At 34.4% G+C, this 22,295-nt stretch overlaps 2 protein-coding genes and 1 non-coding gene across 6 annotated transcripts; 2 read left to right on the top strand and 1 right to left on the bottom strand.

The window, feature by feature from the left end:
- Positions 1–3,889: 3,889 nt before the first annotated feature.
- Positions 3,890–7,680, bottom strand: LOC111493077 (glycogen synthase kinase-3 homolog MsK-3). Its single transcript, XM_023142680.1, has 13 exons — positions 7,435–7,680; positions 6,725–6,918; positions 6,558–6,650; positions 6,417–6,476; positions 6,072–6,344; positions 5,504–5,578; positions 5,327–5,383; positions 5,100–5,240; positions 4,968–5,018; positions 4,774–4,869; positions 4,597–4,680; positions 4,409–4,511; positions 3,890–4,298 (listed from the first exon to the last, which is right to left on the bottom strand). The coding sequence occupies exons 2-13, from the start codon at positions 6,836–6,838 to the stop codon at positions 4,216–4,218; spliced, it is 1,230 nt and encodes a 409-aa protein (XP_022998448.1). The 5' UTR covers positions 6,839–6,918; positions 7,435–7,680; the 3' UTR covers positions 3,890–4,215.
- Positions 7,681–10,470: 2,790 nt separating this feature from the next.
- On the top strand, positions 10,471–10,543 carry TRNAA-UGC. Its single transcript has one exon. It is a non-coding gene; the product is annotated as a tRNA-Ala (tRNA).
- Positions 10,544–10,904: 361 nt separating this feature from the next.
- Positions 10,905–22,248, top strand: LOC111493034 (WD repeat-containing protein 6). 4 transcript variants are annotated; one of them, XM_023142614.1, is made up of 21 exons: positions 10,905–11,163; positions 11,270–11,556; positions 11,631–11,757; positions 11,933–12,015; positions 12,253–12,446; positions 12,540–12,651; positions 13,868–13,950; positions 14,084–14,293; positions 14,434–14,793; positions 15,135–15,300; positions 16,005–16,193; positions 17,814–18,029; positions 18,111–18,203; positions 18,303–18,517; positions 18,774–19,175; positions 19,209–19,334; positions 19,422–19,502; positions 19,590–19,675; positions 20,208–20,933; positions 21,295–21,448; positions 21,535–22,248. In XM_023142614.1, exons 1-21 carry the CDS (start codon positions 11,040–11,042, stop codon positions 21,614–21,616), a joined length of 4,116 nt encoding a protein of 1,371 aa, XP_022998382.1. In that variant the 5' UTR covers positions 10,905–11,039; the 3' UTR covers positions 21,617–22,248. The 4 variants fall into 4 exon arrangements, with proteins under 4 accessions (XP_022998382.1, XP_022998380.1, XP_022998383.1 ...); XM_023142612.1 differs by having other exon boundaries at positions 18,774–19,334; XM_023142615.1 differs by lacking the exon at positions 10,905–11,163 and having other exon boundaries at positions 11,360–11,556; positions 11,656–11,757; positions 18,774–19,334.
- The last annotated feature ends 47 nt before the right edge of the window (positions 22,249–22,295 follow it).

Here is a 22,295-nt window from a genome sequence, read left to right as displayed (position 1 = left end):
TTACCCTATTATTCTCCTTCGCATAAACTCATCAAACAAACAAACAAAAAAACAAAACTCGAACACGGTTGGATTGTAAATTCTATTAGGGTTGCTCGAGTCATCAACCCAACTATCCCTAAAATTTAAGGTTGATCCGAAAAAAATTCCAACCCAACTCACGTACACCTCTTTGAATGACGTTAACAAAAGAATCAGGAAGAATTACGGGTTGGAATTTAATTATTTAATAAAGTATTATTTTAACAAATAATAAGGTTTATTTTCAACATTAACCTAATATGGACAAAATTATAATTTTTGAAATATAGTGACCAAATTCATAACCTAATTTATATAATGTGCAAAATTAAAAATTTAAAATATCATATTTATTTGGATCAAATTAAAATTAAGTAGAAAATATAATAACAATTCTTAAATTTAATAAAATTTTGGTTTTGTCTAAAAAAAATATATAATAATAATAATAAAACTATTTTTCTGCCTACGCAGAGAGTATGACGTCACGGGGCTTGTTTCTCAAGTTACCGTTTTCATGGAAATAAAAAACGCAGCCATTTCGTGAGAATAAAGTGGAAACTTCCCACCAATCGCCCATTTACACGTCATCATAGAAATGCCTATTTTTCTACCTTGACCTAAAATTTCCGTTTAGCTAGAAAATATTGAAAAAATTATAATTTTAAAAATCAAAGTTTTATTTTATTTTTAACATATTTATAAAATAACATTTGAATTATATATATATATATATATATATATATATATCTACATAATTTGATGTGGGATATATTTTGTTTTTATTAGAAATTTAAGAATTTTATATTTTAATATACGAAATTAACTATTTAATAGAAGATTTATATTCCTTATCAAGAAAAAAAAATGTAACCATTTGAAATTATTTAATTCATTCGAAATTAAAATGATTTTTTAAGAAACTGATCCCACAAAACCTAACCACATGTTAATTAAAAATAGTAAATATTTTTAAAAAAAAATTATTAAACAAATTACATATATGTTAATATCTATGAATAATTAAAAAAAAATGAAAGAATAAAATAAAAACCATTTATTATTATTATTTTAATTTTGAGTATTAACATTCATTCGATTGAATCAAAGACAGAGGCGAAGGTCTAACTCTTCGTTATTCTCCTTCTCCTCGCTCTCTCCGTCTATCGTTGTCGCCGCCGTCGCCGTCGTATCCGATCTCCTTAGCGCCGTGGATTTCCAGAATTTGATAACCTCCTCTTCCTCAAAATCTTCTAGAAGAAAAAACGGCATCCAAACATCGGCTCGCTTCGAATCGTCTTCAACAATCTTCTTCTTCTTCTTCTTCATTCTCTGATCCTCGCCATTCGTTACGGAACCGGACATTTTAGCCCTAAACCAGTCGTACGGAGCGCGGAATTTCTCGACGATCTCCATGAATTTCTCGATATCCGCCTCGTCGCTCTCATTGCGATTGCCGTCATTCTCCTTCCGTTTCCTCTTGCCGGAAGTCTCCATTTGCTTGGATTGGAATTCTGCAAAACGGAGAGAGAATTTGGGGAAATTTTCTGTCCTTTGTACGACGTGTAGTTTCGAGGGCGCTTCACTGGGAAGACCTGCACAGAACAGAGTATTTATAAGGAGAATTATTATTATTATTATTATTATTATTATTATTATTACTATTTATTTTATTCATTATTATTTTTAAAAAAATGGAAAATGCGCATTTAGTTGGTCAAAATTACAGGTACTTGTGAACGTCCTATTTTAATTTAATTTCGTAAATAATTAATTTTAATTATCTTATTTTATTTTATTTTATTTTATTTTATTTTATTTTATTCTTTATTCATGACTAGAAAATACGCATTGAGTTTATCAAATTCTCACAATGATAATAACGACTTGGGGTAAATAAATATTTTTTTTAATTTTAAGTTAAATAAATAAGGAATTTGATGACGTAAGCACAATGACGTCATAGTTGGAGAATAATATGGTGCCAACTTTGACTAGTTGGTTGTGAAAATTAGTTTTTCTTTTTTTTCTTTAGTTTTAGGGTTCCAATAATAATGAAAAAATCAGTTGGAATCATAATTACCATAAATTTGAATTATCCTTTAATTACAAGTAATTTTTATCTCATTTCATTTGCCATTTGCCAAGCAAGCATCGCCGAGGAGCCCATGAAACTAATATTTGGGCCGTGAGATAGGCCCAAGTTTTTTGTTTAAGCCCACATTTAAGCCCAATTTCAAAGTACCTTTTGGATTATTATCCTAAAAAAAAATCATACTTCGGAGCGTTTTAACTCTTTATTCGAATTTATCTCTCTATATTGGACGGATTTTCTTTAGGTTTAAATGTAGAGGAGAACGAAACATTCTTTGTAAGAGTATAAAAACTATTAGTAGACGCATTTTAAAATCGTGAGGTTCATGGCGATATGTAACGGGCCAAAGCGAACAATGTTTACTAGTGGTGGGTTTAAATCGTTAAGAATTAGACATCAGGTGGTGTGCCAACCAGGATGCTGGATCCCCAAGGAGGGTGGATTGTAAGATTCCACATCAGTTACAGAAGGAAACTAACCATTTCTTACTATACGTTTTTATGTGAAATTGAATATTTAAATTATTTGTAGTTTTTGGAACTTGAATCACGCCCGAACAAAACATTAAACAAGACCAAGGGGTAGAAACAAAAATCTACCTGAAATATTCTTTTTGTGTTTTTTTATTCAAAAGATTTTGTTTTTAAAAAAAATTATTTTATGTTTAAAAATTATATAAGAAGTCTCCTTTAATTAACATTCACGCACTCGAGTACGTGAAATCGAAAGTGTTTGGGAACAGAAATAGCGAAAAATAATTTATTTGAAAAATTGGTAGCAAAAGAAGATAGTAGAAGATCATGAATAAAGAGGTAGACCAAAAGCACGAGCATTTGCTTCTTTGAAGATGTTTTTAGCTCATGAGCTCGACCAAAAGCACGACCAAAAGATATCTCGTTTATAAACACGGCTCTAACGAGCACGCCACTCAAACACTAACGACATCGGATTCTATAAAAGCTATACGAGCAATATTCAAAGCCTAAGTAGCTTTGAAGCAAAGCCGAAAGTGTCACAAGTCATATGGCTTAGGGGACCAAAGTTGCCTCTTTTGCCTCCCCACCATACTGGTTTCTTTTTATATATTCAAAAGTTTAATTCACCTTAGACCTTCTACCAAAGTAATTATAACATCACATTCTTCCCACCTAACTCACCTTTCTCGTTCTACTTTATTTTACTTTCTTGATTCGAACGGGTAACGGATCAGTTCGAGGTTGATTAGTACACAAGTGAGTATCGCTAAATTGGTTAGAATTGGTAAAACGAGTAATGGGTCGTCCTCACTTGCACAATGCCCGATGTCTTGCTCTTATACTATTTATTACAGCCCAAGCCCACTACTAACAGATATTGTCCACTTTGACCTGTTATGTATCGACGTCGCCCGGTGTCTAGCTCTTATACTATTTGTTACAGTCCAAGCCCACTACTAACAAATATTGTCCACTTTGACCCGTTATGTATCGATGTCAGCCTCAAGGCAAATGCGAATGTTTTCGAGAAATATTGAAACTTCTTCAAAAGCATTTTCCACATTTCTAGAAACATTCTAATACGAGTATCGAATAAGAATCTACAACGATGTGATGTAAGTTAAGAATTTGCAACACGCTAAACATTTTTTTTCGACAATTCTTTACTCCAACGACATCACAATACTATCTTCCAAAAAAAGTGATAAAATGTGGATTTCTTGGCATAAAAGTTAAAAGTTCTTGGAGTTCTTCAAAAACCCACCAATAAAGTATGAAATTTGGTGCAAAATGGTGATTGATCAGTGACAAAATTGCTTTAGCATATTCTAAGGTTATGTTCATAATCAACAAGGAATTACAATCTGTTTGTCAACTACAAATCAAAGGCTGTTGTATTATCCATCATGGTATTAAGAACATACCAAGCAGAACCTTCTCTCAACCTGATTTCTACAGGGGGAAAACGACGACGATGACGAGGGTGACTACCGATATGAAAAAATAATAGGGGAATGGGATCGAGTAACAAATAATAGGGCTTCCGTTTGTAATTTGATGCTAGCTACTACTTTCTACAGGCTTTTATGTGTCTCTGCAACGTTCAGATTACTGTCGACTGCATTACGACCCGAGAAAATTGCAGTATTTCCTTGCGTGTTCGGGAATAAGCCTCACGAGCATCTCGGGCGGTACTCCCTTCAATTCTGATTGGCAACACATTCAAAATAAGTTGAAGTTAGCAAGCATATAAGCAGATAGATTGGTAGTTCTCATCAAGCAATTCGTGAAGAGGTCTTTAATCGTTAGTAGATACCATGAGCCTTGAAGTTGAACAACGGAGGAAGGAAACGTCCGTTCGGCAGACGGGTGTTCGGGTCACGGAGTTCATCGAAGAACGGATGAATCAAAGCCTCCAACTGTTTTAATATGGAACAGATAGTCGTCAGAGACCAAATGGGTATCTGGGTTCATGTATTAGCGTTTTGGAGTCTTTCGACTTACCGCTGTGCTTCGAAGGTTCGGAGAGTACTGAAGTAGTCTCGAAACGAGATCCACGGCTTCTGGAGGCATTCTCTTATGGAATATCTGATGTCATGGAGATATACGACGTTGGAACAACGTTAAAACGGTTAACAGTTTAAAAGGGTGAACGTATATATACACACGCGTTTTAAATACCTTGTGCCATGGATGAGCTTTGATTTGGGGAAACTTGAATTCAGTGTAATTAGGGTTCATACACTTAATTTCCTCTCTGGTTGGGGTTCCCAGAACCTGCAAGAATTGACAAATTAACACTTGAAATGAGATTTAAAACAGAAAAAGACTGCAAATAGAGAGAAAATGTTCTATTAAAGCTTTTGCAACAATACCTTGATTATTTCAACGAGCTGATCGACTCCGCTTTCACCAGGAAATAGCGGCTGAAAAGGCACCGGAACACTCCTTAGAATCATTACTAATAACAATAGTTATTCAGCAATCACGTGAGAGATTATACAAACCTGTCCGAGAAGTAGTTCAGCTAGAACACAACCAGCTGACCAGATGTCGATGGCTGTGGTGTACTCGGTCGCACCAAATATAAGTTCAGGTGCTCGATAGTACCTAGAACAGATGTAGGCTATATTCGGTTCGCCTCTAACCTGCCAGATGTAAGTAAATTGGTCTTGATGTCGGGAGCATATCACAAAACTCATCGAACAAATTCCAGAACACGAAGGAAACGTACCAAGACTTTTGCACTGCCAAAGTCGCAGAGTTTGAGTTGGTGGGTGTGTGGATTAACCTGTCGAAAGGAGGAAGCGAGGACAATCAGCAGAAGACAATAGTAACGAGGCTTCGTAAAACAAGCTATCCATCGAAGATTCAAAATATAATCAATACTAGAGACCGAATGAACACGAACCAGTAAGTTTTGAGGTTTTATGTCTCTGTGGCATACACCAATACTATTATGAATGTATGAAAGAGATCTGCAAATCTGCATAGAAAGGAGAAAAAGAAAAGAAAAAAAGAATGTTAAAGCAGCAAAGAGATGTTTCCAAAAAGAAACCCGAGGTCCCAAGCCCACCGCTAGCAAATATTGTCCCCATTTTCGGGCTTTTTCTCAAGGTTTTTAAAACGCATCTACTAGGGAGAAGTTTCCACACCCTTATAACGAATGTTTCGTCCCCTCTCTAACCGATGTGGGATCTCATAATCCGCCTCCTTGGGGCCCAGCGTCCTCGTTAGCACACCGTCCACTATCTCTCTCTAATACCATTTGTAACAGCTCAAACCCGCTAAGCAAATATTGTCCTCTTTGAGTTTTCCCTTTTAGACTTTTCCTCAAGATTTTTAAAACGCGTATATTAGGGAGAGGTTTCCACACCCTTATAAGGAATGTTTCGTCCCCTCTCTAACTGACGTGGGATCTCACAGAGTAGATTGTACGCTAGAAATAATACAGAAAAGAAGATCGTTCGGCAAAAAACCTGATAAAAATAGAGTTTCACATATATCAGCGGCATCCTTTGGTTCATCTTGTTATAATGTTTGATCACTCGATGAACAGTCTCTGGAACATACTCAAGAACAAGAATGAGATAAAGCTCGTCCTTCTCGGTCGTCGAGAAGAAACAGTGCTTCAAGGACACGACATTTGGATGGTCTAGAAGACGCATAGTCTGCAGTTCCCTATTCTTGTACCTCTTATCCTGAAGAACCTTTTTTATCGCAACCGTTTCACCCGTTTCTAAACATTTCGCCTACAAAACAAAGTTGATAATATATCTTGTTTCTTAACATAACTTAAGGATTGTAAGTAGTGAACAAAATACCTGAAATACAACTCCAAAAGAACCGTGTCCTACCGCACGCTCAGCCATGTAACTGATAGTCTACAACAAGTTCGAAACAAAAACGAGTCGGTAAGGAAGTTAAATTACAATAGTCTCGAGAGTAAGTCTCGGGATATTCACCTGTTTCGGTTGGCCATTCTTTCCACCAATGGTCGTTACAATTATATTCCCTGTTTCAGTACCATTTCCATCAACAACGGTCGCTTCGATTTCCTGTGAATCCAAATACACATCAGAAAAACTGTATCGTTCAAAAAGATCAACGTACATTAACTCGTGCCAGTTACCTTATCGTCCCTAAGTTTCATATCATTCATCTCATCAGGTAACCTGTCAACACCAATTGTACTTCCACCACGGTCTCTTATCGCAGAAGCTGGAACGACGCTTACGGATGCCATTCGCTTCGATATATATGCAGCAATTTCCTTACAACGTCACGTCTTAACTCCGAATCTAATTGCTTATCTATAAAAGTAACCTGCAATAGTTGGAAAAGCAGTAAGAAGAAGAACAAGAAGTTTCATTCATGAAACAGAGGATTTATCTTCAACCCTCCTGAAAGAAGAGGTTATTCCACAGATTAAACAGCAAAAAATTACCATCAAGGCTTGAGAAGAGCATCAAATCATTAAAGAAGTTGTTACCTAAAGTTTTCTAAATCTAATCAAAACCCTAAAACAAAAAATGAGACAGAACAACAAAAACTAGCTTAAACCCGATTTAGATGTTCATCGGCCATGACGGGAATCTGGAAAACCGCCGCCATCAGCGGCAGCTCCACCGTCTCCGATGGATCATGAGACATGAAATCGGAAAAGGAAACCTAAATCGAGGAACACCCAGTAGAAAAAGAAGAGATTCCATAAACGTCAGAACAGAGAAAATAAAGAACATGCAGAGATCAAACAAACCCTAATAAGAAACATCAAAAGAAATCTCAAAAAAAAAAAGGAAAACCCATGAAAGAAGAAGCAAAATAGAAGAAACCCTTTACCGATGAGCTCGAAACAAGAGGATTTGTGGAAGTGGGTGTTCTTAAAAAACGAAGAAGACGGTGGAATCTTGTGAAATTTGGGTATAGAAATGGGGGTTTTGTAATTAAAGAGGGGGGATGGAGAGAGAAATGGTTTAAGATGGGATTTGTTAAATTAAATGTGATTGTGAGTTGGGTGGATAATGGTGTTGGGTTTGGCTTTTTAGGCTTTTTCGACGGTCAACGAAACGACAGAGCTGAATTCAAAGCTCCCATTTTTATACATATTTCTTAACGAATTAATTAATGAACATCATCATCGTCGTCTTCTTGTTCTTCTTCCTCTGCTTCTTTTTTGGTTTTTAACTTTTCTTCTCTTCTTTCCACAGTCTCTTCCTTTTTGACCATTCAAACCTCCCCTGTCCCCACTTTTCCACTCCTCCTTCTTCTTCATTCTTTTCCAATTCCCAAATTACCATTTTACCCCTCCCCTTCTCCATTTCAGCTCTAAGTTTTTGACCAAATGTTCATCATTCTCTCCAACATTTTTATATGGTATAATTTTAGGGTTTTGTTAAACTCGTTAGCCACGTGGCTGCTAAAGCAAGCTAAGCTAGAGACGACCACCAAAAGACTCTCTCATAACTGTTGGAGATCTTTTAGATCTAGTCTGAAAACGTTCATTCTCAATGAATTCTAGAGTAACCCTCATTCTCATCGTTACCTTCTTAAGTCAAAAGAAAGTCAGACAAGAATCTCATAGTACGAAGGGGAAGCAAAATCATATCTAACAGTGATTTTTTGGATTGATCACAAATTATCGATCCCATCTTTTATCTGACGTCCACAATATTTAAAGATTTTGTAAACAAACATTACAAGGGTATGAACAAAATTTGTCATCCTCAATTTATAACCTCTCTTTTATCGTAGATAAATAAAAATATATCGTGTATTTAAAGAATACAAAAATATATTAATATTTTTGTAATGTTGTGAATTTTATAATTTTATTTGATATTTAAAAAAATAGAGATTTGAATTAAAATCTAAAGTGGTAATTTTATTTTTAACTATATTATAAATTTAATTCGTATAAATAGTTTGATAAATAATTATCATGGACTATTTATAATATCTAAAATTGAAACCTGTAATTTCTTTTTTTTATTCTTTTACTTAAAATAAATTAATAAGTTTCACAATTTTTTATTTGACCTACTTTTTAAAAAAATTATTATTATTATTATCGGGGCTATTTTAGTAATATCGCTTGTCTGTCCTCGACATTTGTTTAATCCTTTGGTCGGAAAATTATTTTAGTTTTGAATTCTTATAATTATTTTAATATTTTTCAAAACAACGCTTTTGTCTTTGCTTTTATTATAACATTTCTTTTATATATATTTATTTATTTATTGCTAAATTACCAATTTTATCCAACAAATTCTTCAGCTTTAAATTGTTTTAAAATTTTATTATAATTAATTTTAATTTTTATAAAAAAAAAAAAGTAAATAGACTAAATTTTAGAAGGGACCAAAGTAAGATAAAATAAAATTTTTAATTTTAAATTAAAAAAATAAATTAAGAATAGTAACATATTTTTTGTTTTTATGTGTTTAATTTAATAAGATGTTGTCTCATTATCGGCTAACATTATTATTATAATAGCAAACGAATCTTTTGAAATTATTAAAATAAAATAATTAATTATTAAAAAACCATTTCATGACATTTGAACATTGACACAATTAATATACCATAATTTGTATTATAAGCAATGAGATATAATTAAAATATTGCAAATTTATTTATTTTTCAATTATTTTACTCGTTCAAATATATTATTAGAATAATAATTTGATTCAACAGAATTAAGTAAAATTACGATAATTTGAGTATAAATAGAAATTAACCTCAAAGTTTAAGGGTAAAAATGTAATATTTTAAATTGGGTAATTCGAGCATAATATTTTTTAAAATAAATATGAAATATTTTAATTTTTTTTTAATTCCTTTTTAAATGCTATTATTTCTTCGCTTGGCTTTGATTCTTTTTGTTTGTTTTGTTGAATTAAATTAGTTAGAATAAAATATATTTTATTAATATTTTAGTATCGTACCGAGTTTAACTCTCAGTATAAAATTATTATTTGAATTTATTTCAAAATATATTTCGTATTCTCGACACAAACAATAGGCAACAGACAGTCTCTTGATCTTTCTTATTTGACTTCGTTATTGATAAACTGTGTCATTAGTGGAGGTAATTATTTTATGATTGGGATTTAAGGATTTTATTAATAATTAATTATTCTTCGATTTTTCGTTATAAGAACGGAAGATTATATCATTATTTTAATTTTTTTACTATTAAATGACTTTAAAAAACATTAATGATAATAAATCAAAATTCACATTTTAAAACTATTAATTTTTGTTAAATAATAATAATAATAATGTTTTAGCACATAAAAATAAAAATAGATATTTGCTTAATTATAAAAATAAAAAAATGTAAAATTGTTCCAACCGGACACAACACAATCGTCATTTGTCATTTCTAATGATGATTTAGGTGAACAAAAAACGATGTCAAATCTAAACACTGTTCAATTATATATCTCCCTTTCACTAAATTTCATAACTTTTTTTTCTTTTATTTTTTTTTTTGTTCATATTCTCAAATCAAGTTTGGTGGCTCAAAATATATGCGTGTGTGTGTATATATATATATATATATATATATATATATAATTAATATAAGCTTATGACACGAGATTCATGTAGTATTATGTTTTCTTCTCGTATTGTTTCTATTTAATAAAGATTTTAATGTGAGATTAATGATAAATTAATAATAAACACCCTTTTTTTAAATTTTATTGAAAATACATTTAAAGATAAATAGATTAAGAGGGAATGAAACCTAAATATCCTTAAAATTGGATTATTAACCCAATTTTTTTTTTTTTTTTTCGTTTACTACCATCATATTAGAATTACAAACTAATATTATTTTTAATGAAAATATTTTACACGTTGACAACAGATGGGGATGTAGCTCAAACGGTAGAGCGCTCGCTTTGCATGCGAGAGGTACGGGGTTCGATACCCCGCATCTCCAGGTTTTTCCTTTTTCCCGTTTTTTTAATGGGCCTTCTTCACCAGCCCAAAAATCGCGCCTCCGCACCCTTTTTGTAATTTTATTTAAATAAATAAATATTTCTATTTTTGCCGTATGTTTTTAGATTTTTCCGCATTGTAATTTCATATAAATAAATAAAAATTCAAAATTTTAGTTATTTTCTGGAAATAAAACAATATATTTAAATTCGAAAAAAAAACTTATTTTTACTTTAATCATAGATGAAAAAAATTATAATTTAGTAATAATATACGCTTTAAAAAAATAATTATCGTGTTTGAGGAATTTTTACCTCCAATTTTTAGGTTTACCCTTCCCGGTTCCCACTATTTTCCTTAATTCTCATTCATAATATATATAGCTTCAAGCTCAAATATTCCGGCTGAAAATCGCCATACTTTCCGACCGATTCAGCTGTGACGAATCCTACCGGAATCTCAATATCTGACAGTAACAGCCGCAAGACGTAGCTGCCATGGCTGTGGAGGAAGAGCAGACCGAGTGGCATTTGCATAGCGGACAATACCTTGGAGAAATCTCAGCTCTATGCTTTCTCCATTTACCTCCTCAAATCTCCTCTCTTCCAATTCTCCTTGCAGGTACTCCTTACTCTTTCTCATTGTGTCAATGTTGCATTATTCCAATCTTCATCGACTTCATAAGCAACTGCTATGTACCTCCATTATACTGATGGAAAACACACAGGCTCGGGTTCGGAGGTACTGGCGTATAACTTGGAATCTGGAAATATGATAGAATCGTTTCGAGTATTTGAAGGGATTCGCGTTCATGGGATTTCATCAATCTCTTTGAATTTCAGTGAAGCATCGTCTTGTACCAAGCTTGATTTCGTACTAGTTGTTTTCGGTGAAAAACGAGTTAAGTTATATCGTGTTAGCGTTGAAATGGTTGCTGAAGTTTGTGTCCATTTGGTTCCGTTATGTTCTTTGCCGAGGTTCAATCATTGGGTCTTGGATGCTTGCTTCTTGAAGGTATCAGTTCAGTTCAGAATCATTTGTTTCAGTGGCTTAACTAGTATTAACTTCTAAATTGTCATTGGGAGTAGAGCCGTGACTCTTCTTCCTCGGCAGGTAGTGATAGCTGCGGCTATATAGCCATTGGATGCAGTGATAACTCTGTTCATGTTTGGGATACTTGTGAATCTAGAATGATTCTTGAAGTTGAATCACCAGGTTAGATCTCGATGCTAATTTTATCAAGATGATTCTGCATTGGGAATGTTCAAATAAATTCATCTTTCTTTCTATGTTTTTTCCCTTAATTTGGAGATTCCGGTGTTAACTTTTTGTCTTGGTTCCTTTTGAAGTTTTCTGCTTCTTGACTGTGCTTTGTATTTATGTATATCAGAGAGTTGCCTCTTGTACTCAATGCGGTTGTGGGGTGATGCCATTGAAACTCTTCGAGTTGCTTCTGGTACTATTTTTAACGAGGTAACAGATCTTTGTTTTGATTGAAACTCACGAATAATACTTTTTAAATTCAGAATCCGTTGCCTATTTAATTTCAATTTTTTGAGATTTTGAATGTTGAGCGTCCCCTCGCCATCTGTAACTTAGGTGCGACAAAGCTGTTGGCTACTGCTCTACTTGATTTCCTCCTCTATGCCTATCTATTATTGTTGGTTCCCTTTCAAATTCTAGCGTTTAAGCAGTTTTCACTTTTTGCAGATAATTGTTTGGGAAGTGGTTCCTTCAGAAGGTACTCTGAAAGATTGTGATGAAAAGAGTAATGACATTCAATTTGACCATTTGAAATATGAGGCTATGCATATTAGTAGGCTTGTGGGACACGAGGGTTCGATCTTTCGCATTACTTGGTCCTCTGATGGATCCAAACTGGTTTCTGTTTCTGATGATCGTAGGTGAATTGTTTCCTGATTTTCACTTGTTCTGATCTTCACGAATTATATCCTTATTCATATTATTGTTATTTTTTGTTTTGGGTTTAACTTCAGTGCTCGCATTTGGAGGTTAAATGCAAAAAGAAGTGAGGCAGATAAACCTGAGGACGTCATTGTTCTGTTTGGCCACAATGCTAGAGTTTGGGACTGCTGTATCTATAATTCTGTGAGCTTCATCACATGCTTTAGCTTTAGACTGCTGTGCTAATATTCTACAGCCCATCACGTGCATTTTATGTGCTAGCATATCTAAACTCAAAATTATATGTTTTTTAAGAACTCATAATTCCTCAAGTTTATCAAGTTAGGAATCCTAAATAAAATATATTGAATTGAAGTTCATTGTTTATAAATATGTGAACTGTGCTTGTCATTATTTGAAATATTTGATCTTCCATCTTTCCCTTGGATTGGGGATCTTTTCCTCCGTAATTCCGTACTTTCAATGAAATTGTTTTGTATAAAAAAACCATGGTCTCCCCCTCCTGAGGTTGAAAATACTTGCAACTCTATTTTTATTAGAAATAAGAAAGCATTTTCATTGATTTAGTAAAAAGTACAACAAAATATCGACCCTAAAACTAACCTGGCCACTAGAATGTAAAAAAATCCCTGCAAATTTGTGTAAATTCCGTTTGGGGAATAACTACAATTTACTAGAGTAAAGGAATTCCAAAGGGAATCATTGACCTTAGCTATTTCTGATGCCTCAATCCACCCTCTGCCCATATCATTGAAGACTGTTTCATCTCTTTCTTTCCGTATGGTATACCCATAGGGTTGCCTTCACTGTATTCAACCAGATGATCTTTGCCTCTCCTTAATGAATCTGTGACCTCAAAGCAGCTACCTTCAATTTTCCTTTCTAGTTGAGTGGAAGGTCCGGTGTAGGTTTTATAATATTAGGTGTCAACTCCCCAAACGTAAGGTCCATAATAAGTTCACCTTTTTGGGGTTGCCAACTTCCCTAAGTGCATCCGAAAGAACTTTGAAAAAAGCAAAATCAGTACCGGTCAGATTTTGTGCCAAGGAATTTACTGAGAACTGCCCTGAACTCAGTATTTTTCATATTCTTTTGTTATCTGTCTATCTTACTTGCTCCTCTGCCAAACCTTTCATCCAAGTTTTCTTCTTGCTGTGATGTTCCTGTTAAGAGTTTCTCAGTCCCAAAAATCACTTGCCTAGTTCAATATTCTAGAGATCATTTTTTACACAACTTAAGTGTTTCCAAGATGTTTAAAAACCAATTGAAACATGCATCTCTTTTTATATATCATTTCTACTTTGAGTTCTATTTAGCTATACCAAAACAAGAAGCCTGGTTGTATTTCCTTGTTTGTTTTTTTATATTAACTTACTGTTCTTTTGGGTAATCATTGTAGTTGATAATCACTGCCGGTGAGGATTGTACATGTCGTGCTTGGGGATTAGATGGAAAACAGCTGGAAATGATAAAGGAGCATATGTGAGCCGTGAAGACTTATCTGTTTTGACAAAAATCTTTGACATTTTTACCTCTTCTGCACATATTATATGACTATCCAGGGAGCCTTTCCATGACATACTTTTTTTTTTTTTCCTCTTTTTCCTTTCTTCAGAGGGAGAGGTGTATGGAGATGTTTGTATGATCCAATGTCCTCTCTTCTTATTACTGCTGGCTTTGATTCTTCTATTAAAGTGCATCAGCTAAACATATCTTTATCCGGGACCTCCAATGACCCTGCGGAAATTACTAGCAGTAGTATGAAAAGAGAGTTGTTCACTAGTTGTATTCCAAAATCATTGGATCATAATGGACTTATGGACAGGTTAGGTTTATTTTCCAGGGAGCTCCTTTAATATTTCTTGTAGATGTTTACTCATCACGGAATATTTCTTTGTTCATTTGCCTGTTTTAGAGCTGGGAGTGGCAATCACAGTTAACATTTATTTTTGTTTAATTTTGCAGCAAAAGTGAGTATGTGCGCTGCTTACGATTTTCGTCTGAATTTACACTCTATGTTGCTACCAACCATGGTTATCTGTATCATGCTACATTATCTGATGCCATGGATGTAAAGTGGACTAAAGTTATTCATATTAATGAAGAGGTTCCAATTGTTTGCATGGATTTATTTCCCTCAAGTCCATCTAGAGTTTCCTGTGAAGCTGATGATTGGGTTGCTCTTGGAGATGGTCAAGGAAGAATGACGGTTTTAAAAGTTCTAGAAAGTTCAAATGCCCCTAAACTTCATCTCTCGTTTAATTGGTCCGCTGAAGCAGAGAGACAGCTTTTAGGAACCTTTTGGTGCAAGTCACTTGGATTCAGGTTAACACCACTTCTTATTTCAACTCTGATAATGATGTCACAATTAACTGAGGTATTTGTATGAGCTGTGGTTGGACGTGAATGTGTGTCTGATAGATCCTTTAATCTTTCATTTCATTTTCTGGCTGACAGACATGAGATCCATGTGAGTCTGAAGGCAAAATTTCTAGAAATCTTGATTGTGCATTGGTTTCTTTTTGAAGTCTAAAGACCAGTCTTTGATTTCTCTAAAAAGATATTTAGAAATATTCACCTTTTAGGTACTTGTATTCTTGACAAGAACTGCAGAGAGCGTTTGAATATCATTTGCCTGATTTAATTTCTTTATATATATTATGTAGGTACATCTTCACTGCTGATCCTAGAGGAGTATTGAAACTCTGGAGGTTAAATGATCATGTACCAGCTTCTCAGTATGGCGAAAATTGTAATGTATCTCTCATTGCAAAATATGTATCATGCTTTGGCTTGAGGATTATGTGTGTGGATGCGTCATTTGAGGAAGAGGTGCATTTTCTCTTTCTCTAAATTTTTTGTTAAGTCCAGAGTTACTACCATTGATGATGTCATGTTTTAGAATTAACCTAAATATCAATGCATTAGACTTTATTCAACCAGCCTCACTTGTGATCTTTGACCCCATTAGCGTGGTGCTTTATGTGCAAATACGATTTGGAGGACTTGAACCATCTTTTATGGCTCTGCCTGTTTGTCTTTTTCGGTAGACTTTTGGTATTTCCATGGTTCTTAAATTTTAGTTTATGTGCAACGATGGAGAAAGTTGTATTGAGTTTTTTTTTTAGAGATAGGATGTGTATTTTTAGCAAGCTGATTTTATGGCAATTTTGTATAATATTCGGTTCGAAAGAAACCTGAGAACCTTTCTAGTTAATGATAGGTCTGGGAGGAAGCTTGGGGGTGGCGCATTCTAATGCTTCCATTTGGGGCACTCACATAACTCTTTTCAATTTCTTTATTATTATTTTTTAAATCTAGTAACCAACAGCAAGGGCCTCTTTTTGTGATTTTTTCCATTTTTCCTTCTCGTTGTCCCGCTGTTGGCGGGCACTTTTGTGGTCCTATATGCATTGTCATTCATCCTAATGAAAGCTGGTTTTTTCATTAAAAAAAAAAAAATCCATGTTATCTTTAGCACATAATGGATGATAATGTTAATCTTTCCTCAATTTTTAATGCACTTACTTTTGCAGATTGTGGTGTGTGGTGATGTACGTGGTAATCTTATTCTATTCCCTTTATCGAAGGACTTATCACTTGATAATCCAATTACAACGGAAGTAAAGATAATTCCGACCTGTTACTTCAAAGGAGCTCATGGTATATCAACTGTGACCAGTGTTGTTATCAGATTGGACTCATGCCAAACAGAAATACACTCGGTACTACCTCTTCTTTTCCCTTAATAAATTATCTATATTTGAGGCATTAAATTTTTCTTTATATACTAGCAGAAATAAGAAAATTAGACCGAGAACCTCATTTGGACATCAGGTCCGCCATGGATTTTTTTTGTTCTTTAGGAGCATTGTGACATTTACAACTGCTAGTATAATTCCACATGCATTTCACTGCGTACAATTTCTTTAGATGTGAACTTAGAATGCTATAAAATCAGCTAATGTAGTACAATGGGTGGGTGGGTGACGAGGTCAACTTTCTTTTATTCTCTATTGGATAATTATATAAAAAAATGGAATCAAATAATAGTCAGTCTTTTTTTTTTCCTTGAGAACTAAGTTTATGATTTCAGGAAGGCGGAAGAGTGCTAAATATAAAACGTTTTCCTTATATCTCACTCTGCTGTTGCAATTACTACATGTTAAACACGATGTGGAGAGATTAACATTAAGGCTTTAGTGATAAGATAAAGAATCACTACAAGAAGAGTAAGATTCGGATTACCTTGTTGATCGAATATCTCAAGGCAAGAACATTGTTTGAGATTCGAATCACTCCACAAGCAAGATTAATCATGTCGAGCTTGAATGATTCTACATGCAACCTAAACTACATAGAATTGCAAATAAACTTAGCCATAAAGAAAGCACAAATGCTTCTTGTACTACATTTTCTAAGTCTTCTTACAAATATAACATACATGGCTTTATACAGCCTCAAAATGAAACTATTAAAGGCATTCCAAGAGTTGTAACATTCAATACTTAAGGGTCATAATTAACCATTATGTAATTGTAACCTAAAGTAAATAAAAAGTCTTAAAATACATTAATGAAATACAATAACTCTAAATTACTCTAAATTGTAATCCACCCAAAATTTATAACATGAAACTTCATTCTTCTTCAACGTGGCATGAATTGAAATATCTTTTGATAATTTCAACAATATTTTCTTCACATCTTCATTGAAGCATATTGTATGATTGATGTACCTTGGTTCATATCACTTAGACTACTGGAAAGATAGCGATGACTCTGATTGAAAAGGCTACAAATCATTTCCTAAGAAAATGTGCAGAGATTATGCATATTATACTGTTAAAAGAAAAATGATATTCCCAACTACTTTGTTTAAAAAGATATAGTGCATAAAATTTTGTTGATATTCTCTATCTAACTTGTAGGCTTATTGTCACCGACTCGTACTGAGGTGCATTCCTTGTGATATGTAACATTGATCATCATGTGTTTGATTAAAACTGTTTTTCCAGAGTTTCTTTCTTCTTTTCTGGATTAGAACAAGAAACTTTTCTTATGGTTTTTTCGTAGGGATAACATTAATCCCATTGTTCAATAGTGTTAATTATTGAATACAATACTATCTTTTCTGGATTAGAACAAGAAACTTTTCTTATGGTTTTTTCGTAGGGATAACATTAATCCCATTGTTCAATAGTGTTAATTATTGAATACAATACTATCTTTTCCTTTATAGACAAAATTTCAGCTGTGAATGGTGTTTAGAGTCATCTTTATTCTGATGCAATTGGTTTGTGGAGATCTTGTCTTGACGGTCTGTTGCTGTTTGCTCTTGTTCAGACTGGTGCAGATGGATGCATATGTCATATGGAATATGTGAAACTCAAAGACCAGAAACTTTTGGAGTTCATAGGGATGAAGCAAGTCAGAGAGTTGACTTCAGTGCAATCTCTCTTCTATGATCAAAATTCTTTTCTTGATTTGACAAGCAATCTTTATGCAATTGGCTTTGCATCCACAGATTTCATTATATGGAACTTAATCACTGAATCAAAGGTTTATTCTCTCTCTTTCTTACGCATGCGATTTGCAACTTTCTTTTTCCATTTGGATCTCAAACAACATTGATTGGAGCAGGTATTGCAAATACAATGTGGTGGATGGCGGCGTCCTTATTCTCATTATCTTGGTTATGTACCAGAACTGAAGAACTGTTTTGCATATGTCAAGGTTTTTCCTCACCTCTCTCTATTTCATGTCTGTCATCTCTCTTTGTAAGATATCAAGATCGTCCCTTGGAGTTTATGACTTTTCTTGTTTTTACTTCAGGATGAAATTATCTATATCCATAGATATTGGGTTTCAGACGGTGGGAAAAAAATATTTCCTCAAAATTTGCACGTACAATTCCATGGCAGAGAGCTGCATTCTGTACGTTTTATACCTGAAGGCGTTGAACCTAAAGCTGATAACAAGCATGACATCTTATCCAGATCTAGCTGGATTGTAACTGGTTGTGAAGATGGGACTGTGAGGTTGACTAGGTATGTTGTTGTTGTTATTATTATTGTTATTATTACTATTATTATTTGTCTCTAGCATCAAACTCAAAATTAAAAAACTAACCGGTAAATATTTGATGAATATATCTCCAAACTGCTAAGGCACTGGACATGTTTACAGCATATTTATCCCTATTTTATTGAAGAAAAGAAGGTTACTCTTCAGTTTTCCTTGTTCCAGAAAATAGTGTTAAGACTAGATAAGAAGCCTGTTTGATGCAGTTGTATGATGGTATAGGTATAATCCTAGCACCAATAATTGGTCTGCTTCAAATTTACTTGGAGAGCATGTTGGTGGATCAGCTGTGAGATCCATATGCTACATATCAGAAGTACACATGATTTCATCAGATGGAACCATTATGCCTGATGTAAAAGATATACAAGAATCTGACCCAGACTTGACAGAAAATCCTGTTTTACTAATTTCAGCTGGTGCGAAGCGAGTATTAACTTCTTGGCTACAGAAGCATAGGAAACTAGAGAAAATGGAAGGAACAAGTGCTTGTTTACGACAGAATGAAGAAGTTAGAAATGAGCCCTCTAGATTGGCATCGTCAATTTCCTTCAAGTGGCTTTCTACTGATATGCCAACCAAGCGTTCAAGTTCTCATAGAAATTCATACAATATAAGGGAAGATGAAGCCAAGTCTTCTTATAGCATAAATCCTGTTGCTGAATCCAATTTACTTCAAGAAAAAGAGGAGTTGAGCCTTAAATCTTGCCCTGTAGAAAAATATGAAGATGATTGGAGATACTTGGCAGTTACTGGATTTCTTGTTAAACATTTTAATTCAAGGTTTGTATTTTTTTCCATGTTTTTTTTTTCTTTGTTATTCATTTCTTAAAATTTAGTTTTCATCAAGATTTCTTTTTGGCTTTCCAGGATTACTGTCTGTTTCATCGTTGTTGCATGTTCAGATGCCACGCTTTCACTCCGAGCTCTAATTTTACCTAACCGATTATGGTAAATATGAGAAAAACGATTAACTAACAGTGCAACTTATTGTGTGCTTATATTTCACAGACGTTTTCCTAATTAGTTTTTCTGCAGGTTTGATGTTGCTTCACTGGTTCCTGTAGGATCACCAGTTTTGACGCTACAGCACGTAGTTGTTCCAAAATTTCACCCTAATGGAGGTGTGTCTATTTCACGTTCCCATTTTATGTTGTAGTTGGAAAAAGTCATGCTAGAATTTCTGTCGTTCAAGTCTTAATTTGGCCGACTCTATTCCTGAAGCATTATTATTTTTTAATTACTCAACATAAAGCATACCCAGTGTATCATTTGGATTTTATAACCGGAACCCCTTCATTCCCTTTTGCTTCTCAACTGACATGTTATTTTTAGCTAAAACGTAAGCCAAATGGCCTGCTTGCTCCATTATTTGGTGGGCTGATCATAGTACAGTCATATTTCTTATGTTTGGAACTCCAAACCACAGTTCTTTAATATCACAGCACCACCCTATTATTCATATTTATTACACAAGATGTCTGACAGGTCGACCATACTGCTGTCTTGAAAGAATTAAGAATGGTTCAGTTGCATGGAGAGTTTCATGGTCCCTAGAAAGGGGGAAAATTATGAATTGGTGTATTGCATTAGTTTTTTGTCAAGTATTTCATAGCTTGAATCTCTTTTACTATTTTCTAATAAAGTTTATTTCAGCTGGACAAACTCTGTTTGGGAATGTTTATATCGTCATTAGTGGAGCCACTGATGGAAGTATTGCATTTTGGGATCTGACTGGAAATATTGAAGCATTCATGAAGCGTCTCTCTTCTCTTCATCAGGCAATGTTCATTGATTTTCAGAAACGGCCTCGTACAGGAAGAGGAAGTCAGGGTGGCAGGTGGCGGAGATCTTTAAGTACTGTGACCCAAGGTCAATCAAGCAAAGATTTGATTACTAAGAAAGATGGAGACAATACCATCTTAAGTATACAAAATCAAGTTCCTTGCAAAGGCTCATCCAAAGCGGACATATCTGAAGCCGATACAGTTTGCTCAGAACCTGTTTGTTGTGCTTCTTCTGAACTAGTTCTAACTTCCGGCAATTCTTCCTCTAAGATGAGTGAAATACGGCCAATTCATGTTCTAACCAATGTCCATCAATCTGGCGTGAATTGTCTCCATGTAGCGGCTGTAAACAGTCCTGAATGTGTTAATAATTGTTTCTTGTACCATGTGATCAGTGGTGGTGACGATCAAGCACTTCAATGTCTTACATTTGATTTGTCATTTCTCTCTGAAAGCCCTATTTCTGAAATAATGGAATCTGAATCTGGAAGTATGAAGAGGTTCATTCTTCACAGTGAAGACTGTAATCGTAAATATATGGTTAGGTTCCTCAGGTCTCTCAAAATTGCATCAGCTCACAGTTCTGCTATAAAAGGTAAAAAAAAAAAGAAATCTTTATCATTTTCCATTTTAGATTCTGCTTTAAATGTCGATCCAGAGTCTCAGACCTCTTGGTCTCAAATGAAAATGTATTTACTCAATCCCATCTAATGTGCCTTTTCATACTTTGTTTCATCATCCTATGCGCGCACTTCACACGTTCAAGAAGGTTAGTAATTCATATTAGGATACTGTGAAAAGCATGCTGAAACCTGGTGTTCTTTCGAGTTAAACGTTCACAACTTTCCAAAATTTATTTGCACACACGGCATTTTTTTTAGAACTTTATAACAAGACTTTCTTGCAGCATTATTGACAAACTAGTGAAAGATCTGATATCTCTTTGCCTTGCATAGGTGTCTGGACAGATGGGATTTGGGTGTTTTCTACTGGTCTTGATCAGAGGATCAGGTGTTGGAAACTTGAGGCCCAGGGGAAATTGGTTGAGTATACATACTTGATCATTACTGTGCCAGAACCGGAGGCCATTGATGCTAGAGCCTGTGACAAGTTAGTGGAACGTTTAACTCAATTACCTAATGAAACTTGTCACAACATTAGTTTGACCCTCGTTTCTTGTCTTTATTTCTCTTCAGGAACCATTATCAAATTGCTGTAGCTGGAAGAGGCATGCAAGTTATTGTGTTTTCTACATCCTTAGATACTGGCAGAAGATGAAGATGTGAAATAATCTTGGCATGTGATAGCTTGTGAAGTCAATTACGGGGGAACATATTCTCTTACAGGACAATAATACATACCCCTTAGCAAGGTACTCCCCACAATCAGTAAGACTCTTAGCCCACATGATCCAACTAAATCTGTACCCCTTGTGCCTGGCCTGTACTCTTTTGTACATTTTCAGCCAATAGCTGACAGCCACCTGTTCTTTTACTCGACCAGCTATGCGCTTCCAGCCCACTCTTTTTCCTTCAAGAGTTGTTATTCAGTGGGCCCTTCATTCGTCTCTGTCTTTCTTCCCTTGATTATTCTGTGGCCTTAAATGAATCTTATTGGGGCCTATCCACATGGTTTTTCATCTCTCCATACTGAGGATTCTGCATATGGTCTCTTTTCATAACGGTAACAGTAGTTGGACCTTAGAGAAAAGACTAGAAAAATTTTCTCTGTGCTTTAGTATCATTAAGTTATTTGTAGCTCAATGTTGAGTTCGAGTATAGTATGACTCCAAATAGTTACACAGCTAAGAGAATTTGACCAATAGGTTTTTATCCCTTTTGTCATATTTGCCATGTTCATGGAGAATGATAAGATGCACGTTCAACTTTGAGCTGCATATGGCTTTTCACTTCAATTTACTGCTGTTCTGTATAAACGATTTATAGTTTTTTCTGTA

The sequence above is a fragment of the Cucurbita maxima genome, unplaced genomic scaffold (genome assembly GCF_002738345.1).
Source record: "Cucurbita maxima cultivar Rimu unplaced genomic scaffold, Cmax_1.0 Cma_Scf00018, whole genome shotgun sequence".
Taxonomy (NCBI): Eukaryota; Viridiplantae; Streptophyta; class Magnoliopsida; order Cucurbitales; family Cucurbitaceae; genus Cucurbita; species Cucurbita maxima.
The sequence above is the reverse complement of the archived record's forward strand: the minus strand, read 5'-3'. Positions and strand labels throughout refer to the sequence as shown.

Excerpts from the sequence above, each read along its gene's own strand:
- LOC111493077 (XM_023142680.1), bottom strand. The coding sequence starts at position 6,838 with ATGGCATCCGTAAGCGTCGTTCCAGCTTCTGCGATAAGAGACCGTGGT. Across the intron at positions 5,579-6,071 it reads TGAAACTCTATTTTTATCAG|ATTTGCAGATCTCTTTCATA; the intron begins GTTTTTTGCCGA and ends CTTTCTATGCAG. Across the intron at positions 5,019-5,099 it reads CTGAACTACTTCTCGGACAG|CCGCTATTTCCTGGTGAAAG; the intron begins GTTTGTATAATC and ends GTGCCTTTTCAG.
- LOC111493034 (XM_023142612.1), top strand. The coding sequence starts at position 11,040 with ATGGCTGTGGAGGAAGAGCAGACCGAGTGGCATTTGCATAGCGGACAA. Across the intron at positions 14,794-15,134 it reads TGCAAGTCACTTGGATTCAG|GTACATCTTCACTGCTGATC; the intron begins GTTAACACCACT and ends TATATTATGTAG. Across the intron at positions 19,676-20,207 it reads AAAATTTCACCCTAATGGAG|CTGGACAAACTCTGTTTGGG; the intron begins GTGTGTCTATTT and ends AGTTTATTTCAG.